The sequence below is a fragment of the Patiria miniata genome, unplaced genomic scaffold (genome assembly GCF_015706575.1).
Source record: "Patiria miniata isolate m_02_andy unplaced genomic scaffold, ASM1570657v1 HiC_scaffold_16, whole genome shotgun sequence".
NCBI lineage: Eukaryota > Metazoa > Echinodermata > Asteroidea > Valvatida > Asterinidae > Patiria > Patiria miniata.
Window position 1 is genome coordinate 11,122,331 of NW_024037054.1, and position 26,352 is coordinate 11,148,682.

At 40.5% G+C, this 26,352-nt stretch overlaps 1 protein-coding gene across 1 annotated transcript; it reads left to right on the plus strand.

The window, feature by feature from the left end:
- Positions 1 to 25,610, plus strand: LOC119723240 (gamma-butyrobetaine dioxygenase-like). Its single transcript, XM_038193805.1, has 6 exons — positions 1 to 231; positions 18,544 to 19,348; positions 19,985 to 20,090; positions 21,869 to 22,071; positions 22,856 to 23,022; positions 25,450 to 25,610. Exons 2-6 carry the CDS (start codon positions 18,555 to 18,557, stop codon positions 25,608 to 25,610), a joined length of 1,431 nt encoding a protein of 476 aa, XP_038049733.1. The 5' UTR covers positions 1 to 231; positions 18,544 to 18,554.
- Positions 25,611 to 26,352: the final 742 nt, after the last annotated feature.

Here is a 26,352-nt window from a genome sequence, read left to right on the forward strand (position 1 = left end):
GCATCATGTACGTGCCTAGTAGCCTCGGGTTGTCGAAATGGGACGGGTCAACCTATTATGCCTGGCCACGGCTGTCTGGACACTAGCAAAGGATATCGGGACGTTATGATCTCAACCTGCACAAACACATACTGGGAACATAACCCGCACCGTTTTGAAGTGGGGTGCTTTGCGAAGATAGTTCCAGAGTTTTCTCTAAGAGTAACACGCACTTTTCTGGAAGTGTGATAGGTGAGTTTACGAGCATAGTGGTTCAGCCACTGTTTGACTTTGAAATGATAAAACATTGAATACATGTTTATATAAATCTGATGGACATGCAGGTGATTACGGCGCGTTTGGGCACGGCCCAAGCGAAGGCAACCCTTTTTCTGTTGCATTTCTAGAATTGTATATGTCAATCCGGGATCGACCCGATGTTCCCCATACCTATGTTCCCCAATACCTATGTTCGAACGTTCCCCAATAGTACCTATGTTCCCAATAGTACTTATGTTCCCCAATCCTTGGGGTTAGGGTGAGGGTTATGGTTAGGGTTATGGAGAACATAGGTATATTAGGCCGTAGGCCAAAGCTTGTAACGTGAAGTTTCGTCTTAATTTAACTTTTTGTGGTGGTGCGGCATAGCCCCAATATGCCAAAGTATTGTGCAATTTGTGACAAAAGCATGAAACTTCGCATGTTGGTTCTTCATGCCAAGAAGAAAATTTTCAGATATGGAGGCACTTCATATTTGACCTCTGGTGACCTTTGAGAGGTCAATGAACTTTAAATACTCTATTCATAACTTTTGTTCTTCAAAACTTCACTTTAATTCCTATGACCCAAGTCTATGTCATAGGTCTTCATACAATAAAAATAATGATCAGATGTGGGAACAATTCATATCTGACCTCTGGTGACCTTTGAGAGGTCAGTGACCTTTGTTAACCTGTTTATAGATATTTGTACGATTTATTCTATAAAGTATAAGCCCCATCTTTGACATCTAAATTACCTAATTGTACAGTTGGTGTATACGTCCTTTTTGGTTTGGCACCTTGAAAAATCAATGTTTAATTTGACTGGACAATATTCCAGCACAGCATTAGTTATGAGCTTTATATAATGAGACCTCGCATGAGACAATCGGTCGGCAATAAATACTTCATTTCATTCAAATGTTGACAGCAAGACCTTCCTAATCGGTGCGCAATTTAAAACAACATTTTAACGGTATGAATCCCAGCATAAACATTAACCTCCACAATATCAGCGATTTCAATATCACCATCTCCCCTCTATAACAAAAACCATTTCTCCCCGTCCCTGGAAATATTTCTCCCCATCCCCGGAAATATTGGTGACATGGTTTACGGGTTTTACGGGTATTAGGCGTTCCGACTAGCACCCTTCACCCTAGCTAGCCCCTTCCCCTATATAGACAATATGTCCTGGACCCTCGCACAATCTCCGCAGAAAACGTTACAGTGCGCGCACGTTGCTAAACGCAAATACAACTGAGGCGAGACTGATGACGAGTCCAAATAGGCTCGCGTGCAGCAGAGCGTCTGATTCTTTATTTGACTTATTTTGAGTTATTGGAGTTTAAATCATCGAGATTTCACTGTATACAGTAATTATTACGAAACAGTCAACTCCACCCATCTAGCGGGTGCCGCGCGAAGCGCGGCATCCCGCTAGTAGAATACAAAAGACAGTGCCAGTGCTTACGAGTTGTACTATACCGTTAGCCTCAACGGCCCTTGCGTGTGCTTTGTGTGCATGTACGTACATGTACACCCCACACACACTTCCTCAAACAGCCGTACAGTAAGTTGAGGCGGAGGATATTCGACCTACTGTACGGCTGTTTGCGGAAGTGTGTGTGGGGCGTACGTACATGCAAACAAAGCACACGCAAGGGTCGTTGAGGCTATTAACGGCACAGCATACTCACATCCTATACGTGGCATCGGGTTGTCGAAATGGGACGGGTCAACCTATCATGCCTCGCCACAGCTGCCTGAACACTAGCAAAGGATCTCGGGACGTTATGATCTCAACCTATACAAACACGTTCTGGGAACATACATGTACAGTTAATCCGCACCGTTTTGAAGTGGGGTGCTTTGCGAAGATAATTCCAGAGTTTTCTCCAAAAGTAACGCGCACTTTTCTGAAATTGTGATAGGTGAGTATACGAGCATAGTGGTTCAGGTACTGTTTGACTTTGAAATGATAAAACATTGAATATAGGCCTATGTTTATATCAGTGATGTAGTGCCTTGATGCTGGGCCTTGGCCTTAAGGCTGCCTTAAGGCTGGATTTTAGGGCCTTGGCCTTGGCCTCGAGGCTTGAGGGCAAAAGCCTTGGCCTTGGCCTTGGCCTTGAGGGTTCAGGGCCTTGCAATTTTGAGCCAAGGCTCTTCAAGGCCCATAGATTTGTGCATTTTCCAGATAAATCTGTTCGAAATTTTGCTGTTACCATTTTAATCGTATTACCATGGAGGAGGGAAGCACCCTATAGATTTGTGTGTTGGGCACACTTCCACTTTTGTAGCATCACAATTTGTTACCATTGTAGTAGATTTGCTGCAAAAATATTCCGTACACTTGTGGGGCTAATGAGATGATCACTTTAATTGCATATAATAATAATAATAGAGAACATTTATATAGCGCCAAAATCCGTCTAAAAAAGACGCTCAAGGCGCATATAACTATGGAATAGATCTGATTGGTTGTTTATGTCTCCCTGATAAGTGCTAAAGATTTGCATGTATCTGTTTTAGATAATGCTGATATTTCTGACCATGTTGGGCCAGCAAATAAAACATTTCCCAAATCAGTTTCTTGGGTCCCCTTTTGATACACTTGGGAGAATTGTGTGTCAATATAGAAGTAAATCATTATTTTGTCTAGTTAAACCATATTGAAGACCTGAACTTATACTTTAATAGATACAGTGCAGTCATAAAACGGTGTAGGCCTATGCGAGCATGTTGATTGCAATTAAAGAAATGTTGTTCTTCGTAACGAGTAATTCGTGATGATGCCCCCCCCCCCCAAAAAAAAACGAAACCAATTTTTTTTATGTGACGTCGAAAATAAGGCAGGCAATGAGTACACCACCATCTTTTCCTCAAAAAACATCGGTTAAAATGGTCAGAAATTGCCTCAAATCGCACCACAGAGCATCTCGAATCCAAAAATTTTTCGGGGCCCTTAAGCGGGCCCCGAAGCCCAAGCCGTAATTTTTTGACCCACTTTTTTGGGGGGACCAAAATTTCTTTGGCCCCCCCCCAAATTGTGTTCTGGATCCGCCCCTTGCGTGATGATGTGTCACTCATGTTGATTGCAATTAAAGAAATGTTGTTCTTCGTAATGAGCAATTCGTGATGATATGGGCGGATCCAGGGGGGCCAAAAGGGGCCATGCCCCCCCCCCAAAAAAAATTCGAAACCGTTTTTTTTTTTTAATGTGACGTCGTAATAAAGGCAGGCAATGAGTACACCACCATCTTTTCCTCAAAAAAACATTGGCAAAAATGGTCAGAAATTGCCTCAAATCGCACCACAGAGCATATCTCGAGGACAAAAAGTTTTCGGGGCCCTTAAGCGGGCCCCTAAGCCCAAGCCGTAATTTTTTGACCCACTTTTTTTTGGGGGGGGGGGGACCAAAATTTCTTTGCCCCCCCCCCCCAAATTGTGTTCTGGGTCCGCCCTTGCGTGATGACGTGTCACTCATGTGACTATAATTAGTTCTATATCAGTGGTCATTTCATAAAACAGGGCCTTGGCCTTGGCCTTGGCCTTGAGGGTTAAGCCTTGGCCTTGGCCTCGAGGCTTGAGGGTCAAAGCCTTGGCCTTGGCCTTGGCCTTGAGGGTCAAAGCCTTGGCCTTGGCCTTGAGGGTCAAAGCCTTTGCTCCAACACTGGTTTATATGAATCTGGTCATGCAGGTGATAACGGCACGTTTGGGCACGGCCCAAGCGAAGGCAACCCTTTTTCTGTTGCATTTCTAGAATTGTATATGTGAATCCGGGATCGACCTGATGTTCCCCATACCTATGTTCCCCAATACCTATGTTCCCCAATAGTATCTATGTTCCCCATTATGTTCCCCAAGACCCCAATCCTTAGGGTTAGGGTGAGGGTTATGGTTAGGGTTATGGAGAACATAGGTATATTAGGCCGTATAGTGAGGTACATTAGTAACAAAAATGCTAAGGATCGTTTAATACACAGTGACAAAAGCACCATTTTTTCGCCAAAGCATCTCCATGGTATACCTTTTCGAAAAAAAGACGGACGCAAAAAATTGGATGATGGAAATGGCATGTATGACGTCATTATGACATGAACAAATATAAATTATTAATTATCTTCAGAACTGCAAGCATCTCAAAAACAAATTTGGTATCAAATTAAAGGGGACAACAAGATCTTTCATTTGAGTGGTATGTCATTGGGATGGAATATAGTTGAGGGTGATTTTGTGGGTCAAAAAAACCTTTTTGGTCAAAAGACCTGTTTTTTCCGGCTAAAATCATGGATTTTGGGTAGTCACTTTGACACCTTGTTTTACATGCAAACAGTATGTGGTATTGTGAGATGTTGTTTTTAAGTCAGAGAGAAAGGCTCAAATTCTATGCCAAAAGAGTTTTTGTAATTGATTATTAGTATCTTAAATGTTTAAACTTGTTCCAAAGATAAGCGGAAAAGTGAGGTACCTTAGTGATAAAATCGTGACACGGGTGGACAAAAGCACCATTCTCACACCAAAGCATCTCCATTGTTTACCTTTTCGAAAACAAGGTAGGATACAAAAATTGGATGATGGGAAGGGCCATTTATTACATCATTATGACGTAATCGGCTAATTATTACACACTTATACATTAAAATTGAGATATAAGTTAGGAATAAGCCATGGATCGTGTTTTTTACATTTAATATACGTTTCTGAGATCAAGGAAATCAGTGCAGTTGCCAATTTTGTTCTAAGTTCTTTAAAAGATTTAAATACAAATAGTTTGATAAAATGAGGGATGTTTTCTAATTTAATGTATTAATTAAACATGTATGTACATGTACATTTGACCCTCGCTCCTATCCCCTGTTGTGATCAATGATTCGTTAAAATGCAATGTCTTACGTCATGATTATCTCATAAATGATTACCTCAGGAATGATGCAACGAGGCATTATTTTCCACAAAAGTTTCTACTGTCCCTTCGGCTCCGTATTCTACATCAACTTGCAATGCATTTATTGCCCTAAACCCTTCAACATTATCCAGGAATTGAGCATATACTTCTCCGGCGTTACAATTTAAACCTTTTTGTGGACAACGTAGTTTTTCTGGTGTAGTTTGCATGCAGATAATGCAAGAAGTCTAATCCATGATGACTGTCCTGAAATACGATAGTAACAGTTCACATAAGCAATAAAAAGGTAGAATGTTCAAACCAATTATACGTTCCAATGTTGCAAAATAATACGTTTTGTGGAAGTTTGTAAACTTGCAAAGGTATATTTTACGCAAGATGAATTATATCTACAATTTCTACAAAGACTTCTGTTCATTTTTACCAAAATCTCTAATAATTAATGAACAAGACTACAGATGAAGCTTTTTTAAAGATTATTTATTTGCACGATCTCAGTCGCAATCCAGCTTTGTGGAAAATAACAAGAAAGGATAAACTACTCACACAGTGGACCTTCAGAAATGCTCTGCTCGTGTCACACAGAAGATGATGTCTGATGGATACTTCAATAGGATAGACGGTCCATCAACGACAAGGATGGTGCATTTAATCGAGAAACACACTTGTGCTTGTGCATCATGGATAATTGTTTGTCTTTTTCACGTCCCAAACTAAAAACCTTACAAACTGCAGGACATGACTTGCTGCACTGGTATTGTGTTTGTAATGGTTACAGCCCGATAGTACGAAGGTTCTCTAGTCCGAAGGGTCATTAGTCCAAAGGTTCGTTTAAAGTCCGAAGGTTCAATAGTCCGAAGGTTCGATAATCCGAAGGTTCGATAGTCCGAAGGTCCCATTAGTCCGAAAATAGAATACGGTTAATTAATCCGAAGGTTCGATAGTCCGAATAGACGATAGGGTTCGATAGTCCGAATTGAGAAAAAGTTCAATAGCCCGAATTGAGAATAAGGTTCGATTGTCCGAATGGGCAATACGGTTCGTCAGTATGACTCTTCGGACTATCGGACCTTACTGTTGATTCGGACTATCGGACCTTATTTACTGTCGATTCGGACCATCGGACCATCATAGAGTCTTTTCGGACTATCGAACCTTATTGTCAATTCGGATTATCGAACCTTCGGACTATTGAACCTTATTTTCAAGCCCACTGGAACAAACTTTTGCCAGGGGGTGCTGGAATTTCTAAAGGACGAACAAAATTAATGCGAACGCGGAGCGCAAAGCCCTTACGGCGTGGCTTAAAGGGCCCCTAAAAGTTTGGGAATATGGATGCTCTGTGGTGCAATATGAGGCGATTCCTGGCCACTTTCATATGACTTTTTTAGCAAACGTTTTTTGAGATTATAAAGACAATTTATTTCACTTTTTTGTTTAGAATATACTGTTACTCTTATAACGTTTCTACTGTACTGAAAAGTCAAAAACCCTGTATGTTTATCTCCATTCTTTGTTCCATTTAATTCTGGAAAAAGAATTGTATCATTATGCATGACATCGCATGTAAATATTATTGTTGCTAGGCTGCTTTCTTACATTTAGTAAATTCCGTCGTGTATGTTTTGTTATATTTTCCGAGCCCTTACGGCGTGGGGCCACAGGGCCAGGGGCCTGCTTTAAGGCCCCTGAAAATGTTGGATTCTGGATGCACTGTGATGAAATATACTGAAGTGAAGTATATACTTAAACTTATAAAACCCGAAAGGATGTTTTTTGGTTCAAGTTAAAACAAAATGGTTCCACTGGAAGCGTGTGAATTTCTGTTCATAAAAATATTCACATAGGCCTAAACGATGTAGCTCTTGATATATTTGCAGTGTTATTTGTTTGTTACAGGGAATGGCAAATATAAAAGACTAACAGACCAAATGCATCTTTATGTTTATGATCGGTAGGTGGCAAGTTTGGGACTAGGCAAGGATTTATCGGTCTACTGAGTTTTTATGAGAAAAAACTTGCAAAGGGTAACACATGAATAGCTTTTTTATTAAAACGAAACTACACTGCAGAACTAGTTTAAATGGAAGCCAGTCCCACTCCTATTAGGTTGGGATGGGTGTGAACCTTGCTATTTGTTAATGTTGAGTACAGAATGCTAGCAACGTCAATGAAACTTTTAAATGAAAAGAAAAACCTTCAGGGGAAAGGTATGAACTTTGCCCCTATTGAAAGATCGAATAAAAAAAATCGTGGCAAGCATAATCAACTTTGCCACCATTGTCATGGCCGAGGTTATTTTTTCGGGTCAAAGCTTCCATCATGGCCGAAATATCATAGACATGTCATGATTTTAGATTCATTGAGAGAAATATCGATTCTGCAGCAGTGGCGTCGCCAAGGGGGGGCCAGGGGGGGGGGGGGGGGGGGCACGTGCCCCCCCTGGAAAACCTAGTGCCCCCCGAGTGCCCCCCATCAAATGCTGGTGCCCCCCTATCCTCTGCAAAATTCTGCGCGTTGTTAAAATCATTACCTCAAAAATAGCAATTTCTGGAGATATCTTCAGATCGAATTTAGCATCAAATGTGGCACCATTTTGCATCTAGCCCATCCTCCGTATGCGAAAATTTTCCAAAGGGGAGGGGGGCACCCCCTCCCCTTAGACCCATCCCCCAGGACGGCGATCCGTATCCACCTAAGTGCCCCCCCCATCAAATGCTGGTGCCCCCCCCTGTGCCCCCCAGACTGAAAAGTCTGGTGACGCCACTGTTCTGCACTGCCTGAAGATTTAGAAAATACCTCCTCTTGATATTTTACAGTGTTACTTTGTGCTAGACGTTCGAAGCGCCGCGCTTAGCCGCGGCAAAACTAGAAACGAACAAAACGAAGGAGATATTTGTAGAGCAAGCATAATGTATAGCGCAGCGGCGCAATTTCAACGTCGTAGAACACTGCTTGCTGGAACACATTTTTGCCCGGGAGTAGTGGCAAAAGTTGGGGGTGCTGCATCACCCACAGCACCCCCCGTTCCCGCGGGCTTGTTATTTTCGTTTCGGACTATTGAACCTTCGGACTGATTAACCTTATTCTCAATTCGAACCATCGAACCTTCGGATAAATAAACCTTCAGACTAATGAACCTTCGGATTAATGAACCTTCGGACTATTGCATCAAATGTTCGGATTAACGAACCTTATTTCATTTTCGGACTAACAAACCCCCTCTTATGGAAATTATGTGCATTTGAACTATCGAACCTTCGGACTAAAGAACCTTCGGACTATTGGACCTTCGGACTATCGGGCAGCCCCCGTTTGTAATACATTGTTAAAGGACGTACCATCACCATTTCCGGCCACTCTGTTAATCTATTTCAGGTTACCACGTTCCTTTCTGTCTGGCTCCTAACCCATACCTCATTACCCGTAATAAACAACACATATAAGAATGTTACGTCTTCCAGCTATAGTAAATGGTACAAACAAATGGATGTGGCAAAGACCAAATTCAAGGAGCCGCACAATTTCACATAATTATTTTCTGCATGACAAATACCGTCATTGTAGCACTTTTGTCCATAATCAAAAATGCTTAGATTTTTCAAGAAAATTTGAAAATAGTGACGTCACTGCAACAGCAAATCAGCTTATTGTTACATAAATGTCACTGATTATATCACTCTTCAATTCCCTGACCCTCAAAATGTCAAATTAATTACTTGGAATCTCATCACAAAGCTTCACGACCTTATTTTCTACAATTAATTACTGTACGAGCTCGGTAGTATATTGTGACGTCATTATTACGTCATAAAGTACCCTTCCTGTCATCCGATTTTTTGCATCCTACCCTATTTTTGATCGTAACACATTGGCAAAGCTTTGGTGAAAAAAAATGGTGCTTTTAAATACCATGTAACGATCCTTAGCATTTTTGTTACTAATGTAGCTCGCTATATTAAAGATATCAGCTAACACATCACGTTGCCACAACGTTGTGCAAAGTTGTGAAAATGTTGTCATTTGGTAACGTGTCACGATGACATTCAAGCAACGTTGACACAACGTTTGACTGTATAATTGTTGGTTGTAAAAATGTTGTATATTGGTAATTTGTACAACGTTGTACGAAAGTCATCATATGACATTGTATTGATGTTCTATGGTGGTCGTTTCACAATCGTTGTAATAAAGTAATAAATATGACGTTGTGGTTACGTTAAATGTAGGTGTTTTCATGACGTTGTTTTTAAGTTGTCAATGTTACGTTGTCAGAACGTTGTAATTTAGAATGTTTACAACGTTGCTGTGAGGTTATAATCATGACGTTGAGTTAACGTTCCATCTACATTATTTTATAACGTTTTTTTCAGTTGTGAAAATCACATTGTCACGACGTTGTAGTTTAGTATTTCAAAACGTTGCAGTGATGTAAAAATCATGACGTTGTTGTAACATTGTACGTGGGTACTTTCACAACGTTGTTGGTATGTTGTTATTCTCACGTTGTCATGACGTTGTAGATAACAATTTACACCACGTTGCTGTGTTCATGACGTTATGATGACGTTGCATAAAAGTCTCACCATAATGGTGTTGTTAAGTTGTAAATATCATGTTGTCGTGACATTGCAGTTTGGTATTTTCATGTTGTGTTATGTTGAGAGCTCACGTTGCTGTAACGTTTTATAAAGGTGTTTTGACACTGAATTTAAGTTGCAATTATGCTGTGCGTTACGATCCATGCTGTTGTGGTATTGACAAAAACATTGTGATTACGATTTACTGAATGTGACGTGAACATAATATGTTTTAATTAATGATGTTTTATTTGATAATAATTAACATTTGGGTGCCGCCTTGCATTAATAATGTAACTCATGAAATTTCGAACATCATCATGTTTGTTTTGTCGTAGTAGGAATATAATGTTTCCAGATATTTTTCTAATGGTCTAAGATGGATGAGATCGTGGTCAAAGCGCGACTGTTTCCCGCTCATATTCATTGTTGAATACTCAATGTATACATGTACTTTATTGCACACACCAACGTAACTAGAAATATGATTCCTGTTCTCAAAGAAAATATTACCATGGCGCATGCGCATCAGCAGAAATTCCACGTCCAGACCGCGTGATAGCTTATTTGAATTGCTCTGCTCAGTCGAGTCAGCAATCGAGCAGCAGCAGCTCACTATAACGGTCGCCGACTCGCCGTCCAGTTGATGTGAAGTAGCCATGGTCGCCAAGCAAGTTATTTTCACTACAGCATTTCTTAGAAGGTAGGAATGAAATTTTCTGTATCTTGACTTCATTCTTGTGTCGAACACATTGTCTAAAAATCTGATGAAAGGATCAAATTAAAGTAAAACAACTTTTCTAACAAAGTCGCTGTCAAAAAATGAAGATTTTCCTATGCCTATCATCTTTGGATTTTTTTAATAATTGTTGAAAATGTTCTTCAGACTCGATCAGAATAAATGTAGATTAATTAAGAGTGAAAATATGTGCCTCAATTGAGATTGGAGGCTCGTCAATGCGAACAGTTTTGGAGATCATACACTGAAAGAAACATTCAAGTCATCTGGTTTTCAATTTGATAATAAAATCTTGGTATTATTCCAAGGAAATATTATACATGTGGATCAGATTTACTCGAATTCATGTTAGACCTTTTTAACAACGTTTTAGGTTGGAAAGTTATTTGTTCGATAGTTATAATTTTACATAAAACAGATATTGTTTTAGCAAATGGCAAAAATGGCAAAAGTGTATACATTATATCGAGAAGACTTTTGATTTGTGAACTATAGTATATGCCTATGTTTGTATTTTTTCCTTCAAATTGATGAATTAATCAAAATGTAAAAATATTGTATTGAGATACCCATGATACCCGAGCCAACAACCGTGAAATTGTTACCTGGGGTATCTCTTAAGTTATAGATCTGAGTTGATTTTCTCTCAACTAAAACTAGCGCAAATTTGAGCATAAACAGTCCGTTATAAAATTCCCGCTCAAAGACACAGTGTACGGTTGTAATAGCAACGCGCATTAGCATTTTAGTCTCAAGGGTCAGGCCTAAAGTTCACGTACCAGGACCGTACACGTATAAACGGTCATCTGGCTTTCGTTGGCTTGTACATAACAAGTGTATACAGTTTCAATCCAGGCTTTCGGGCCGTATAGCTCCCAGGGTTTGGCGTGATTTATGGGAGTTTGACCAAAGTGTGTGGAGTAGGGTTCAGGGCCAGGTCAGCACTGTTACAAGATCAATGAAAAATACGCGAACTATAAAAGCCTTTTCTAAAAAGGGTCATTTGTAGAATAGTTTTATTATTTATGTGGGTTTAAGAGCACGGGGATCATATTTACACTGTGTTCAAACTTGATTAGTTTTATATATTTCTCAACCTTAAACAACATCGTTACTTTCTCCAGGTAGGCAGTACACATGTATGCTATACGTGAGTGCACTGGCAGCAGTATGTGGCATGTTTAAACTTTTAACTTCAGCAGTCTTCGAGGGAGGAAGTTTCTAATTATTTTGAAAACCACCCCATACATCTCTTCAAGGTTGTTGCTGTAAGTAATTCAACATACACTGACCTTCTATATACATGTTCTGTAAGATGGTGAAATTAACTTTTAAAATGTGTTGAAAATACACCTTGGTCGAAATTTGTTAAGTGATTACCTGACGTTCACCAGACACCTATATTAATTCAATTTATGTATTCATGAAATGTATCTATACTTTAAAATTCAAGACCGTGAACCAATTGCATGCATATCCAAATCCTTCCAACTCAAAATGTTCATACTAGCACGTCCGCCTTAACAAAGTCATTCTTGTCGAGTCATGCGCCAGAAAAGATGCGTGCCCAATAGTCTCTAAAAATAACCAAAAAAGCCCCACACATTTTGCGTGAACCTCCCCGGCGAGAGCTGATTAATTTTTTAGCAGGTATTAACTTGAATGTTGTGAAAAAATGCAATGAAGTTTATAATTTTTATCGTTAGATGTCTTTCAAAAATAATAACTTGTATTTCGCAGGAAAATAGCAGTTGAAAAAAAGTAAATAAACTTTCGGAGTGAAACTCGAAAGTAGCGTAGGCAACGGATCTTTAATCAAAATAATTATGAATCAAATTAGGTTTTACCCTTCACCGACGTATAAACACTGTATACCCAGTGTGTATTCGCATAAAATAATTATGCGCATATCAAAACTGCAACTGGACGGTTCTTCTTAACATTTAATGAAATTGTTTCGTGTGGAATTTAAATAACTTTAAAAAAAAGCTTGAGCTCTTTGGTAATCAAATATTTTCTGTATTATATTCAGGTACCTGCATGACATGACTTCGCATGAACTTTTAGAAATGGCAGCCGATTGTGCTTGGTTATCCAGAAGGGCCAAGATTCAAGGTACGTGTATTAAGAAACTAACCATCGCAGTCACTAAATTGATTGGTCAAAAGGTATCAGCGACAAACACCTTAAATACACTTCTGAAACGAGCACCATAGACCTAATGCAATGCCGACTACCAAGACCATAAACTTGCGGAAGAACCAACATTTTGATCGTTACGTACATACATTTGAACATGAAGTTGTTTAGATTACATAAAAATGCGTAAAACAGGCTTGCGCTTTAACTCTCAACAAGGGTTTTTGGTTACCCTTTAAATTTGAGAAATATCCTTGACTTCAGGGTCAACTTGAAACAAGAGGCTCATTTATTTTATCCCTGTCTCTCGTGGGTTAAAGATTGTACATGTAGAAACACAGGCACAGCTCTGCTTGAAGTACATGTATTGAGAAGACAGACATTATCTGGATATACATGTAGTTTTAAATTTCACATCTGGTGAGCCAGCGTGACACGCAGTGAGTGTTTTAGGCCTAAGGCAGCAAACATTAAATGGTTCATAATGTTTAAAAAATTGATACATTGTTTTTTGTTTTCCTTATTTTCTTGTCAGATTCGTGTCTTTGGAGAAGTGCCATATTGACAATTAACCTTGCTGAACAAGGAATCCACTTACTTCTACATCTGGATAATCTTCTGTTAAAGGTTCCATTAAATGAATGTTACTCTAAAACATAGATTGGGCAATTAGCCAATCTTAATGGAGGTATTCAAAGAAAATCATGTTGAAATGTCAATATTTTAAAATGCAGGTTTTTTTGCGAGTTCCCTGCATACAAATATATCTTCACGAACATACGCTATTCAAGTATCCCTTTCAAGTGTAATTCTTTTTCATAGACTCTGTAGCTACAAAAAACCAAAACAATACCTTTGAGTTTTCTTTTGAAGATGTTCCATGGGAGAGAAAGAAAATGAAGGATCTAGATAGAGGACAGATTTAAAAAGCATGTGATTCAGTAGATTAAAAGTTGTCTGATCTATTTTATTTGTTCGATGTGAAAGTCGCCTTCCTATACTATATTTCTCATAATGGACAGTGGAAAATACTAATTTTCAAATACTATTTGAAACCATTCTGTTTCCTGAATGTACGTTACGTATAGCACTGTGTATTTTTCATGAATTGATCCAATACATGAATAGGTATTCTCTAGTGTGGGTAACATTGTGATATGGTACCCCTCTGAAGGTGATGTATAAAACCGGTTAGTGGTTAGTGGGTCGACGATAATAGCCCTTGCATTCCGGCTCTGGCTATATTATTGGCGACCAGACCCTTTTTCTTCTAATTGCTCAGTAACAACGTTATTGTCTTGTTAAAAGGTCGGTTCATACTCTGTGAAGTTACGGCAATTCACTTTGTGAAGTTACGGCAATCATTAACGCCAGCGCTAAAAATTCTGGGGAAAAAAAGAGTGAACCACATTTAACTCTGGGCAATTTTGAGTCAAATGGTTTCGATGTCAACATTTCAAAATTTGCTTTCACATGAAGTATGAACCGATCGTTAGAGCTCAGCCCAGTCACTAAGGCGTGCATTCCGTAATGTGGATTCAAGTAAAAGACTTTAATTGTATACCATTCACGAAATGGACCCTGTAGTAATATGTGCATATTGATGTGTCCAAATAATTGCAGTGAGTATTAATTACACTTACCGTTTTAGTGATTGCATTTTAGTAATGTTTTTACATGCTGTTGTTTCTGAACACTCTTTGTAATAAAATTAGAGAAACATGAATTACATGTATGTTTAATTGTTTTGTTATCGTTTTCAGAAACATTTCTCCATAAATGCCCAGTAGGCTGCAGGAAGTTGGCCACCATGTTGCAGCAACATGTCCATTAAGTTGTAGTAACGTGTCCACAAAGTTGCAGCAACGTGCCTTTAAAGTTGCAGAAACGTCCCATTTAGCTGCAATAACGTGCCCGCAAAGTTGCAGCAATGTCCTCATAAAGTTGCAGTAACGTCCCCATAAAGTTGCAGTAACGTGCCCATAAAGTTGCTTAAACGTGTCCAATACGTTGCTTTAACGTGTACAATAAGTTGCATCAACGTGTCCAGTAAGTTGCAGTGACGTCCCAAATTAGGTTGCAGTAACGTGCTAATCAAGTGGTAATCATGTCGCCAAAAGGTTGTAGGAACGTGCGTAAAAGTTGCTGTTATGTGTCAATTTGGTCGCAAATAACGTGGCGTCAAGGTGGTAATCATGTGCAATCACGACCAAAAAAAGTTGTTATGTATGTTGCGTTTACGTTGTGGAAACGTCATTGTAACGTTGCGTAATAACGTTGTAGCAACGCGCACGCGAGTCAACATTTTTACGTTGCCGCAACGTCATTTTCCTCACGTGGCAACAACGAAAACCTGACCTTTTTGCAACGTTGTCACAACGTAAATGTGTTAGCTATGCCTCACTTTTCCGCTTATCTTTGGAACAAGTTTAAACATATTTATGATACTAACAATCAATTACAAAAACTCTTTTGGCATAGAATTTGATCTTTTCTCTCGAACTTAAAAACAACATCTCACAATACCACATACTGTTTGCATGTTAAAACAAAAACAAAGTGTCAATGTGACTACCCAAAATCCATGATTTTAGCCAAAAAAAACATGTCTTTTGACCAAAAAAAGGTTTTTTTGACCCACAAAATCACCCTTAACTATATTCCATCCCCATGACATACCACTCAAATGAAAGAGCTTGCTGTCCCCTTTAATTTGATACCACATTTGTTGTTGTAATGCTTGTAGTTCTGAAGATTATTATCAATTTATATTTTTTCATGTAATAATTAGCTGATGACGTCATAATGACGTCATACATGCCTTCCCATCATCCAATTCTTTGCGTCCGTTTTTTTTTCTCGAAAAGTTATACCATGGAGATGCTTTGGTGAAAAAAATTGTGCTTTTGTCCACTGTGTCACGGCGATTTTTTTCACTAAGGTACCTCACTAATATGTCAAGCAATATTCACTCTTGTCTACTTATTTCACCATGTTGTATCCTATGGACTTGGATATACGTAGTTAACCTTTTTACCACGCCCAATGGTCACTGTTAGAGAGTGATGCTTGTCCGATGTGCCTCTTATATTCTGTTGCGCCTGCGTCTGCCCTTATAAAAATGAATATATTGAGATCAGAGGTCTTTGGGGTCTGACTTCATGACATATGCTGTAGACACATTATTAAAACACACTCCTTTTGCACTATGGACTTCGGTCATGAAAAAAGTGGCATTTGGAAGATTAAACATGATAAATAACGGCAATCAGAGTATACAAATTTCAGTGACCTCGCAAGGGTCATCATATATGAAATGTCTTTATATCTGAAACTTCATATTATGGCAAGAATACCAAAAATGTAGATATGGGTAATGAAAAAAAGTGGTGTTTTGAATAGTTAATCCTCTTATTTCCTATTAAAAGGATACGCAAGAAAGGCCATCAGAGGTCAGATATGAAATTTCCTACATATGAAATTCATTTCATAGCGTGAGCCACTTAACATAATGACTTGGGTCTTAAAAAGTTGGGGTTTAAAGGTTAAATCGCATAAATAACAATAAATAGAGTTAGTGCAATTAATACAAAGGTCAATGACCCCTTAAAGGTCACCAGGGCCAGGGGTAGATATGATATGCCTCCAATATCTGAATTTCTCGGTTATAAGTGGTTTGGAACATGTTAATTGATATTTTACAATGTGCACTCCACATATTGTTTCCACAAATAAGAAATAAAGGGGAATGTTTCCCCAATGTAAACTATAGACCGCTTGCAGACGCGATCGATAATTGACGCGCGAAGGTGCACGACGCTATGTTATGGGACAAAATGTGCATGGATAGATATACGCCTGTCCCACAACATGGCGTCGCGCGCCTTCGCGCGTCGATTATCGAACGCATCTGCAAGCGGTCTATACCAAAATGAGGGCGATCGCGATGCATCGTTGTCATTGCGTACCGGTCTCGCCTCCAATGGGCGCGTGCGCGTTCCTCCATTAACCTTGGCCGTGGGGAATACGTAAACGGCAACGCTGACTGGCTATTTAGAGCGTACTGCGCGCGTATTTCGAAGTCCGCGACATAGATATAGAATAAAAAGACTAGATCGGCAGCGCGTCCACACGCGCCCATTCACTGTGCGATAAATCTCCGCCATTTTTGTTGTCTCTCGTGGACGCGCAACAAATCAACGTAAAGTAATGGAGCTAAATGTATCTTTCCTCCAGCACGTGACCTAGCTCAACGCGCGCCAAGCTAGAAATGCGCACCGAGTATTTACTCGATGCGTACACGCACGCTTACACGTTGGCGTGCCGCTTTTCATTTTGGCTATGGGATAATCAGTTTATTTTTTGCAAAATAAAATCTGTTTTAAGACAATTAAAGCTAAGTAGGCCCTAGTCATAATCATAAGCATTCATGTTCAAGAGATACTGATTGCATAAACAACAAGAGTAGATTGGTGTTTCAACGTTATGGGAACGGTGTCATCTTATCTATGCTCTTGTGTTTTTATTAGCAGTGAAGGTCTCAAGTACAGTAACAGAAATAAACCGTCGCATTGTGCCCGTCAACGGCGTTGCGTTCGTCACGTCTAGCGCGCAATTTGTATCTTTCCTCCAGCACGTGACCCTCCATGCAAGTCCGCGCGTGTGGACGCGCTGCCGATTTAGTCTTTTTATAGACCGCTTGCAGACGCGTTCGATAATCGACGCGCGAAGGTGCGCGACGCCATGTTGTGGGACAAGCGCATATCTATCCATGCACATTTTGTCCCACAACATGGCGTCGCGCACCTTCGCGCGTCAATTATCGAACGCGTCTGCAAGCGGTCTATTCTATATCTATGGTCTGCAACATGGTAAACGTACGAATTTGATTCAAGACTGCGCGATGCCTTTTTGATTTGGATTCCGGAAGCCCAGTTTCACGCCCCCAAAAACATGCATTCTGGGTAAAGAAATGAAGAAAAAAAATAGTGTGTCACTTATTCAATACTTGAAACTGAATGATTTACATGTGATTGATTTGTGTTGTAAAGGGACGACAGAGGTCCGCATATCAATACAAATCCTTATAACGCCACGTCAAAATCTCATCATGCTCTTGTTTTAAAGGATCGATTCTCCAAAACAAACCTCTAAGCACCGTGTCGCGCGTTAAATAATGACTTGCATTATTCATGCCGACTTCCTATATTTATCTGTTGTGTCAAATTTGAAAGCATTTGAACTTAAAACACACTCAGAACAGAAGTTATGGAAAAATACTATTGACCCAAAATGGCCAAAGTAATGAGAAAAAAATGCCGTCATAACGTTAATGTGCAATTTTGGCCAATGTGAACAACCAGATTCAGATTCAGCACTATTGAATTAGGAAAGTTGACCTTATTGCAAGTTGACCTTATTGCAAGCTTATTGCAAGTTTAAGACGAACCTCAACTTCTAGACCTTATAAAACAGATTTTGGCCCATGGCCTATATTGGGGAACATATAGGTACTGTACTGGGGAACGTATAAGTATACACCCGTTTTACCCACTGTACTGTGCGTGTTTCTCATAACAACGATGGTTTTTCTGCTGATGCATTTCAATTTGTGTTTCATGTTGAAAGAAAACACCATACCTTTCTTTCTATGTCTGCAACCCTCCGAAAGGGCTTTTAATTTAGTCTTCGTCTCTTCCTTCTAGCGTACAACTCGTGTATGGTCCCCACACCTCAAAAAGAATGTACGAGTATTCATGTATCCTGCACCAATATCCTCGATCGCCATTGGTCAGCTATCATTGAATATTCATTCAAGTATGTAGATGAAATGAGAATTTTAGGTAGCTGTTTAAGATATATATATATATACGGGTCATTATTAACAAAATATGTGAAATGTAGATTTTTTTATTCCACTTTTTGTTGTTTCAGGAGAAATAAACATGGCGTTCAGAATGATGAGTTCGACCTTAGGCAAGTTTCTTTCACGCATCGGAAGCACGACATCCCTTGCCAGAAGCATCGTGCGTGTCTCAACTGCGGGTCCTGGTGGGATGAATCCAACATCACTGGGTGTAGCTTCTTACACAAGTCGCTCAGTTTTGCCCATTTTCAGTTTGTTTTCACGTGCGTGTTCAACGCAGTCTACCACTGCGTCCTTCGCCCCGACTACACTCAAGAGATATGAGGTGTTGCTTGACGACTCTCCTTTACATGATGTGAAGATGGACGATGTCAAAGTGGACATCGACAACAAGCAGCTCCTGGTGTCCTGGGCAAACGGAGAAACCCAGCTCTATCCCTTCGTCTGGCTACGCGACAACTGCCGCTGCCGCGAGTGTTTCCACCCCGAAGCCTTAAATCGCTTGACACAACTTCACCAGATCGACGTGGATGTCGTGGCTAAATCAGTCGACATTTCACCCGACGGTGAGACCCTGACAATCCAATGGGGAGGGGATGGTCACCAAAGCCAATTCCCGTCTCACTGGCTGCTCCTGTATCGCTTCGAGGATTCAGCTGAAGACCGGCTTCTCAATCCCAAACTTCAGTTTTGGGGGTCTGACTTCCGGAGATTTGATTTTGGTGATCTGCTTGTGGATGATGGGGCCCTCTACGCCTGGCTGACTGAGCTGGTGACTCTAGGCGTCGCGGTAGTGAAGGACGCTCCACGTGAACTCGGCCAGCTGCACAAACTTGCTGAAAGAGTAGCTTTCCTCAGTCCAACAGTTTACGGGTAAGTGTTTTTATACTTCATTTCATTCAAGGGACCATGAGAAATGATGCGGCCTACGGGAGCTGGAGACGTGCACACCTCAGGAAAAAAATTGCCAATTACAATTACCATTTTGTGTGGTTATTTTATCAGGCACACTACTGGTAATCATGTAATAGACTGTGGCTCTCCACAGTCTATTACATAAATTACGAACAGATCCTTGATTTTGACCTCTAGATTTTGACCAATCAGCGGGCGCTTTCTATGTTGGGTCTCCGGTCCTTCACCTTTGTCGCGTCTAGATATGGATAAAAAAAAATAACCCCGCGCTTGATACAGCAACAAAGGCTTTGGTACATTGTCACGCTTTCCGCTCCGTACACAAGTACCCCCTCACCGGCAAAGAAAGTGCAGTTGGGGGTGACCGAAGGACGCCATCTTGCCTGACTGCAATATTTTGTAGCGAAGCCTGGCCACAGCGGAAATCTGCAATTTTCTTTCCCAGTCGCGTACTCACTGATTGTCAGTCTATGCAAATTTGTTAGAAAAACACATTTTTTTGGAAGTCAGGACTAACAAACATTGAACCAATTGCATTTGCACTTGCATTCTATAAATGTTGCCTATCCCTCTTTCCCCCAAAATGTGGTATAGACAGACTTTTGAAGTAAAATCGGATCTGGATCCTCTTCACAGTGCCTACACGACCGTTCCCTTGGCAATGCATACGGACATTGCTTATTACATGCGTGAAACAGGGGTGAGTCTACGTTTTTCAATCTGAGGCAATCAGGATTTTTTCAAAAGGGGTTGTACGAACTTGTACAGAATACATGTATTTCATTTTTTTTTTTGGTGGGGGCATTGAGGTGTTGAAGTCAATACACATTTTGTGAGATATGCAGAGTTGTTACGGCTACTCGAGTCCGACTCGAGTCACAATTTTTTGGTGACTCGACTCAAGTCCCTATGGGTAAATGACTCGACTCGAGTCACTGCAAGCAAATGACTCCCTCATCAGGAGACTCAACTCGACTTGAGCAAAGGCAAATAAGACTCGAGTCCCAAAAATAATAGCAAAACTTTGCGAAAGGTATTTGCAGTGACTTACGGTGCAAAATGTATGTTCAAGTATGTACGGCACAGCGGCCGTTTGTTGTATACAAACATACAACGTGTCACAGACTCCCACCTGGTGGTTCTGGAACCAGACTATCCCCAACCGGTCAATGGCTTTGGGAAATTTCTTATTGAGCTCTTGGATTCAAACGACGGCTAAGTTTATGCCCTCCTTTTAAAAAAATAAATAGCTACATGCCCACTTTTAATTCGGGCAGTTCGCTATGCAGTGCACCACGAAGAGTTTGCCATGGAGAGTCCATTTTCTAGTTTACGGTCGACAAAACATGGCCCATTTGAATGAGTGTCAGTAGACAACTTGAACTAATTTGTTATGGATTGGGGCAAAGCGTTCTGTCGCATCACAAAAAACCTCATTGATAAAAACAAAACAAAAGAGCAAACAGATACTCAAAGCATACCTCTTCGAAACTACTGACTGGAAAAACGAACAATTTCAAATGTCCCGCGCTGTGAATTTGTCGACCATCTCCCACAATGCACTGGGAAAAATGAACTTTTCGTGGCAAACTCTTGGTGGCGCACTGCATTGTGAATCGCCCGAATCCAGAAACAATTTTGTATAATGCAATGAGGTTTTGATGTTTTTTAGCGATCGGCGATAACAATTCTAGACCCGAAGCCAAACATTATCCTATAAATAAGACCGAGGTTTCACTTCTTGTTAACTGTTAGTGCTACAAATGACTTTCTCTCTTGTCTTTGTAATGTTCAAATATTTTGTGACTAGAATTGACTGGAGCTAAATATTTGACTCGACTCGACTCGACTACACACTGTGACTCGGCTCGACTCGACTCGACCTTCTTGACCGTTCTTGACTCGACTCGATTCGAGTCGCTTCTTCTTAATGACTCGACTCAAGTTACAAAAATCAGTGACTAGTTACAACTCTGGAGATATGCAATGTTGCAATATATAATAACGTTATTCCATGAAGGATTTGCACTCAATGCTAAGCCGTCCCAAACAATCTTCATTATTGACAACAATAATTGATGTTACCGAAGCACTTTCTTCCCCACCATGCCCACGGAATCGCAATGTTTGTACATGTGGGTTTGATCAAGTTTCCGCAGTAGCTAGCTGTTAATGTGACACTGTGACAAAAAAATGACAATAGGAAATCAGTTGAACCTGTGGGATTGAGGCAAAAGTGTATGACATTTATGGCTTTTCGGTGTAAACTACAATCCTGGCCAAATCTCGCTGGGCATCCAACCCCCCGGCCCCCGTTCAATGTTGTCTCTCATTGCGCGGTGTGTGCTCCATCAGCTGGAGAAAACAACATTGACCGGGGAGCGGGGGACTGGGTGACCGTGGCAGGCTCAGGAAGTGTCCCAACCATTTTGGCCGGGATTGCTTCCTTTTTGCAAACTCTGCTGTCCTATTTCAAAGATCGTGATGCTACACTGCATACAAGAGGCCGAGGGAACGGGTGGGGAGAGTCTCATCTGCGATGGTTTCAAAGTTGCCTTGGACCTTAAACGGGCCGATCCGGAGGCATTTCATCTCCTCTCCAAATACCAGTTCGAATTCTTCGACACTGGGAAGGAACGCCATGGTGAATTTCACACTCACGCTCGACACAAAACCATCAGGTAAGAAGGAAAAGAAACCAGTTGTTGAATATTATTTTGCTCAACTTTTTGCCCAACATTGGTCAAATGTCAATGAGAAGGTATTCACTAAGACTCCTTTCCATTGCTATTCGCAATAATATGCCACATACTCAAAACGGGAGGTAGTTAAGCAGCCACAACAGACTAGCCTATAGACCTCTAAATCGACTCTCATGTAGACCCCAGTGATAATGACGCGTACTTCCAAAACTTAGTAAAAATACTCACAACTCTTTAAGGCGTTTGGGTCGAACATCAAACTAAGGCTTACAAACATTAGGTAATTGGCCCAGTACCGACCAGTATCGGGCTTGTACAGGCAGTAATAGGGCCACTATTGGGCCAGTTACCTAATGTTTGTTGGGATATATCATTTTCCGTTTTTTTTTGGGGGGGGGGGGGTTAACCGATGACCTTTTGGAGAAAAATCCATTCCAAAGATGATCACCCCTAAAAGCAGTGCTGAGGCCCATCGCCATTTTAAAAATGGACGCTTACGCTCCACTTGCAAAATGAAGCCATTTTAGGGCCTAATTTCATCCAAAATTTTACAGAAACACGAGCTCGCACTGTGCTCGAGCTACCCGGCTTCCACCCTTCTTTTTTTAATTCTTAAATTCAGGCAATCACAACACGCTTGGATACTGCTTCTACACGGACTTGTGTATCCAGCCTTCCACTTCCCCCAAAACTTAATTTAAGTTCAAAATAAGTCTTACATCATTTCATGTGATGTCTGTTTGTTATTTCACATATATCTAAGGCTTGACGACCGTGGTGAAATTGAGGCCATCACCTTCAGCGATCACAGCCGAGGACCTATGCTTCGAGTTCCCGTTGACAAGGTCCTGCCGATGTACCGGGCCCTCAGCAAGTTTGACAACATGCTCCTTGCACCGGAAAACTGCCTCAAGTACAAAATTAAAGAAGGTGGGTCAGAGGTCAGCAATGATGCCCTTTACACATCAACACTTTTAGAATTAGATACTGTATACTGTGCTCTTGGTACCATCTCACTCTTCTGACTGACTGACTGACTAACTAAAAACTTGTGAATTAGACTACCAAATGGCAATCTCACTGACCGATCACTTGTGACTTTAACTGGTATTACAATATGATGCTTCAAATTAGGTTTTGCCCTTCACCGATGTTTTTAAACACTGTATACTCAGTGTGTTACCTCCCGAGTGAAAGTTGGAAAAATCACTCGGGTGGGACACCCGAGTGATATTTATGCGGTACCCGCTGCTTTAGTTTATGCGGTACCCGCTGCTATGTACATCAGATTCGAACCGGCCAACCGATCCCAGCTCGGTGGTCGAGTGGTAAGACATCTGCACTAGAAAGCGGAGGTCGTGGGTTCGAGTCCCACCCGAGTGATTTTTTTCCAACTTTCACTCGGGAGGTAACACACTGAGTATACAGTGTTTAAAAACGTCGGTGAAGGGCAAAACCTAATTTGATTCATATCACCCCGACGCAAAATTCCATCTTATAATAATATGATGCTTGTCTAGCCCAGGTGGACTCCCTTACCTCCCTACGTTACGTAATGCATTGAAGACGTCGTCCAATTCCTGGGCTAGATGCTTGTCTATTCATTTTTTGATGTAGGATTTAATACATGTCACCTCATGAGCATTAGTCAGGAGCCGCTTGATTCGTGTTTTTTTAATGATACCTGTGTGGGAAAGGGAAAGTCTCCATGAGAAATAACCAAAGTGGATTTTTCAGTTCCATCAATCACGACAGCTTATTCTACGATTTTTCTTTTATTTATCCACAATACATAGGTCCTAGCTCTATGATAATACACTGAGCCAATGATCAAGGTTTCTTTCGTACATGTGCCAACTCTTAACAATGCATTTTTTTTTTGGAAAACACGTCACGAAATTCCTATAGGCCAATATAGACGGCTAGCCTTCAGCATCACGTGGGCTTTCCCACAATTCATTGCTCACATGAAATTTCAATTTGGTTTCCTGATTGAATAGAGTTTTGTGCACTCTGGGACCAGTTGACTATGCTCGCCTTCAAGTTGTCTTGGAACAATGAGCAGGTGTGAATATTATTGGATGTATGCGCAATAATACTTGCAGTTATTTCTCATTTTGTGTCAATTGTGACATCGTATTTAAAGGCAACATGCAGTGGAAATTCAGCTCACCTTGTTTTTATGCTCATTACTATGTGTTGCAACAATCCATACAAGATCTTAATACTCATTTGCATTGGAAGTGACAAGAAAGTGGTAATTTTTCAAATATTTGCAAATCCTTTCATCAATACATGTAAGAGGGCGCTATTTTGATTTTGTCACACAAGGAACTCCTTGTCGAAACTGCATATGAACAGTACAAAAATTAGTTCTTCAAAATTTCCTACAATAAAAAGTTTTGAAGAAATATTTGCCACTACTTTTGTCCAAACAAGCTGTTTAACATGACAAACAGGTAAAAAGTGGAACCTACTCCAAGAAAATGAAGAAAAGTGTGACATATATTTGTACAAAGTTTTGGAGACACTACTGTCTGCCTTGAATGACATCACGCTTTGGCTCATGAATATGGAAATTTTTATAAGCATAAAAACTAAAATGCTGAAATTTCTCCCTTTTACTGCTACAAAGGAGGTGGAAAGTCATAGTTACATGGCAAGAGAGCTGTTTTCAAAGTATTCAAGTCATACAAATCCTATTACATGTTCCCTTTGAGTGATCGTAACTCATGAACAGAAGTTGAAGGGTTCGAAGCCAGCCGCTTGCATCAAAGCTGGGAGTAAAAATGCGATGGAATTCGGGCGATTCACAATGCAGTGCGCCATCAAGAGTTGCCATGGAGAGTCAACTTTTCAAGTTTACGGTCGACAAAATATGGCCCATTTGAATGAGTGTCAGTAGACACTTGAGCTAATATGTTAAAGATTGGGGCAACGCGATCTGCCGCCTTACCAAAAATCACCATATAGATACAAAGAAAAGAAAAGGCCATACATATACTCGAATCATACGCTTACGAAACTACTGACCGAAAAAAACGAGCAATTTTAAATGTCCCGCACTGCGAATTTGTCGACCTTCTCCCACAATGCACTGGGAAAAATGAACAAACTATGGCAAACTATTGGTGGCGCTCTGCATTGTGAATCGCCCGAATTGCTTCCCCTTAAAGGATGTGCCGAGGGGAATAGAAATATTTTCAATTTCATGTCAAGGAAGTCAGGGATAAGCACTGACCAAACCAGCAATTTTTTAATAATTAATTTCCTGTTGAAATCATAGGTTAACTACTGGTTACTGTCTAAGGTTTCAAGTTCATGTCCTCTCTTGTTTTACTTTGCAACTGCACACAGGAGAAATCATGACTCTCAACAACCGCCGCGCCCTCCACGGCCGAAGCGGCTTCCAGGTGACTGAGGCTAGTAGCCGCCATCTTGAAATAGGCTACGTGGAGTGGGACGAGGCCAACTCTCGTATCCGTGTTCTTGCGAAGAATCTTCCAAATCGACCGTGAACGAAGTATCCATAAAAACGTCGGTGAAGGGCAAAACCTAATTTGATTCATATCACCCCGACGCAAAATTCCATCTTATAATAATATGATGCTTGTCTAGCCCAGGTGGACTCCCTTACCTCCCTACATTACGTAATGCATTGAAGACGTCGTCCAATTCCTGGGCTAGATGCTTGTCTATTCATTTTTTGATGTAGGATTTAATACATGTCACCTCATGAGCATTAGTCAGGAGCCGCTTGATTCGTGTTTTTTTAATGATACCTGTGTGGGAAAGGGAAAGTCTCCATGAGAAATAACCAAAGTGGATTTTTCAGTTCCATCAATCACGACAGCTTATTCTACGATTTTTCTTTTATTTATCCACAATACATAGGTCCTAGCTCTATGATAATACACTGAGCCAATGATCAAGGTTTCTTTCGTACATGTGCCAACTCTTAACAATGCATTTTTTTTTGGAAAGCACGTCACGAAATTCCTATAGGCCAATATAGACGGCTAGCCTTCAGCATCACGTGGGCTTTCCCACAATTCATTGCTCACATGAAATTTCAATTTGGTTTCCTGATTGAATAGAGTTTTGTGCACTCTGGGACCAGTTGACTATGCTCGCCTTCAAGCTGTCTTGGAACAATGAGCAGGTGTGAATATTATTGGATGTATGCGCAATAATACTTGCAGTTATTTCTCATTTTGTGTCAATTGGGACCTCGTATTGAAAGGAAACATGCAGTGGAAA

Excerpts from the sequence above, each read along its gene's own strand:
- LOC119723240 (XM_038193805.1), top strand. The coding sequence starts at position 18,555 with ATGGCGTTCAGAATGATGAGTTCGACCTTAGGCAAGTTTCTTTCACGC. Across the intron at positions 22,072-22,855 it reads GCTCGACACAAAACCATCAG|GCTTGACGACCGTGGTGAAA; the intron begins GTAAGAAGGAAA and ends CATATATCTAAG. Across the intron at positions 23,023-25,449 it reads CAAGTACAAAATTAAAGAAG|GAGAAATCATGACTCTCAAC; the intron begins GTGGGTCAGAGG and ends AACTGCACACAG.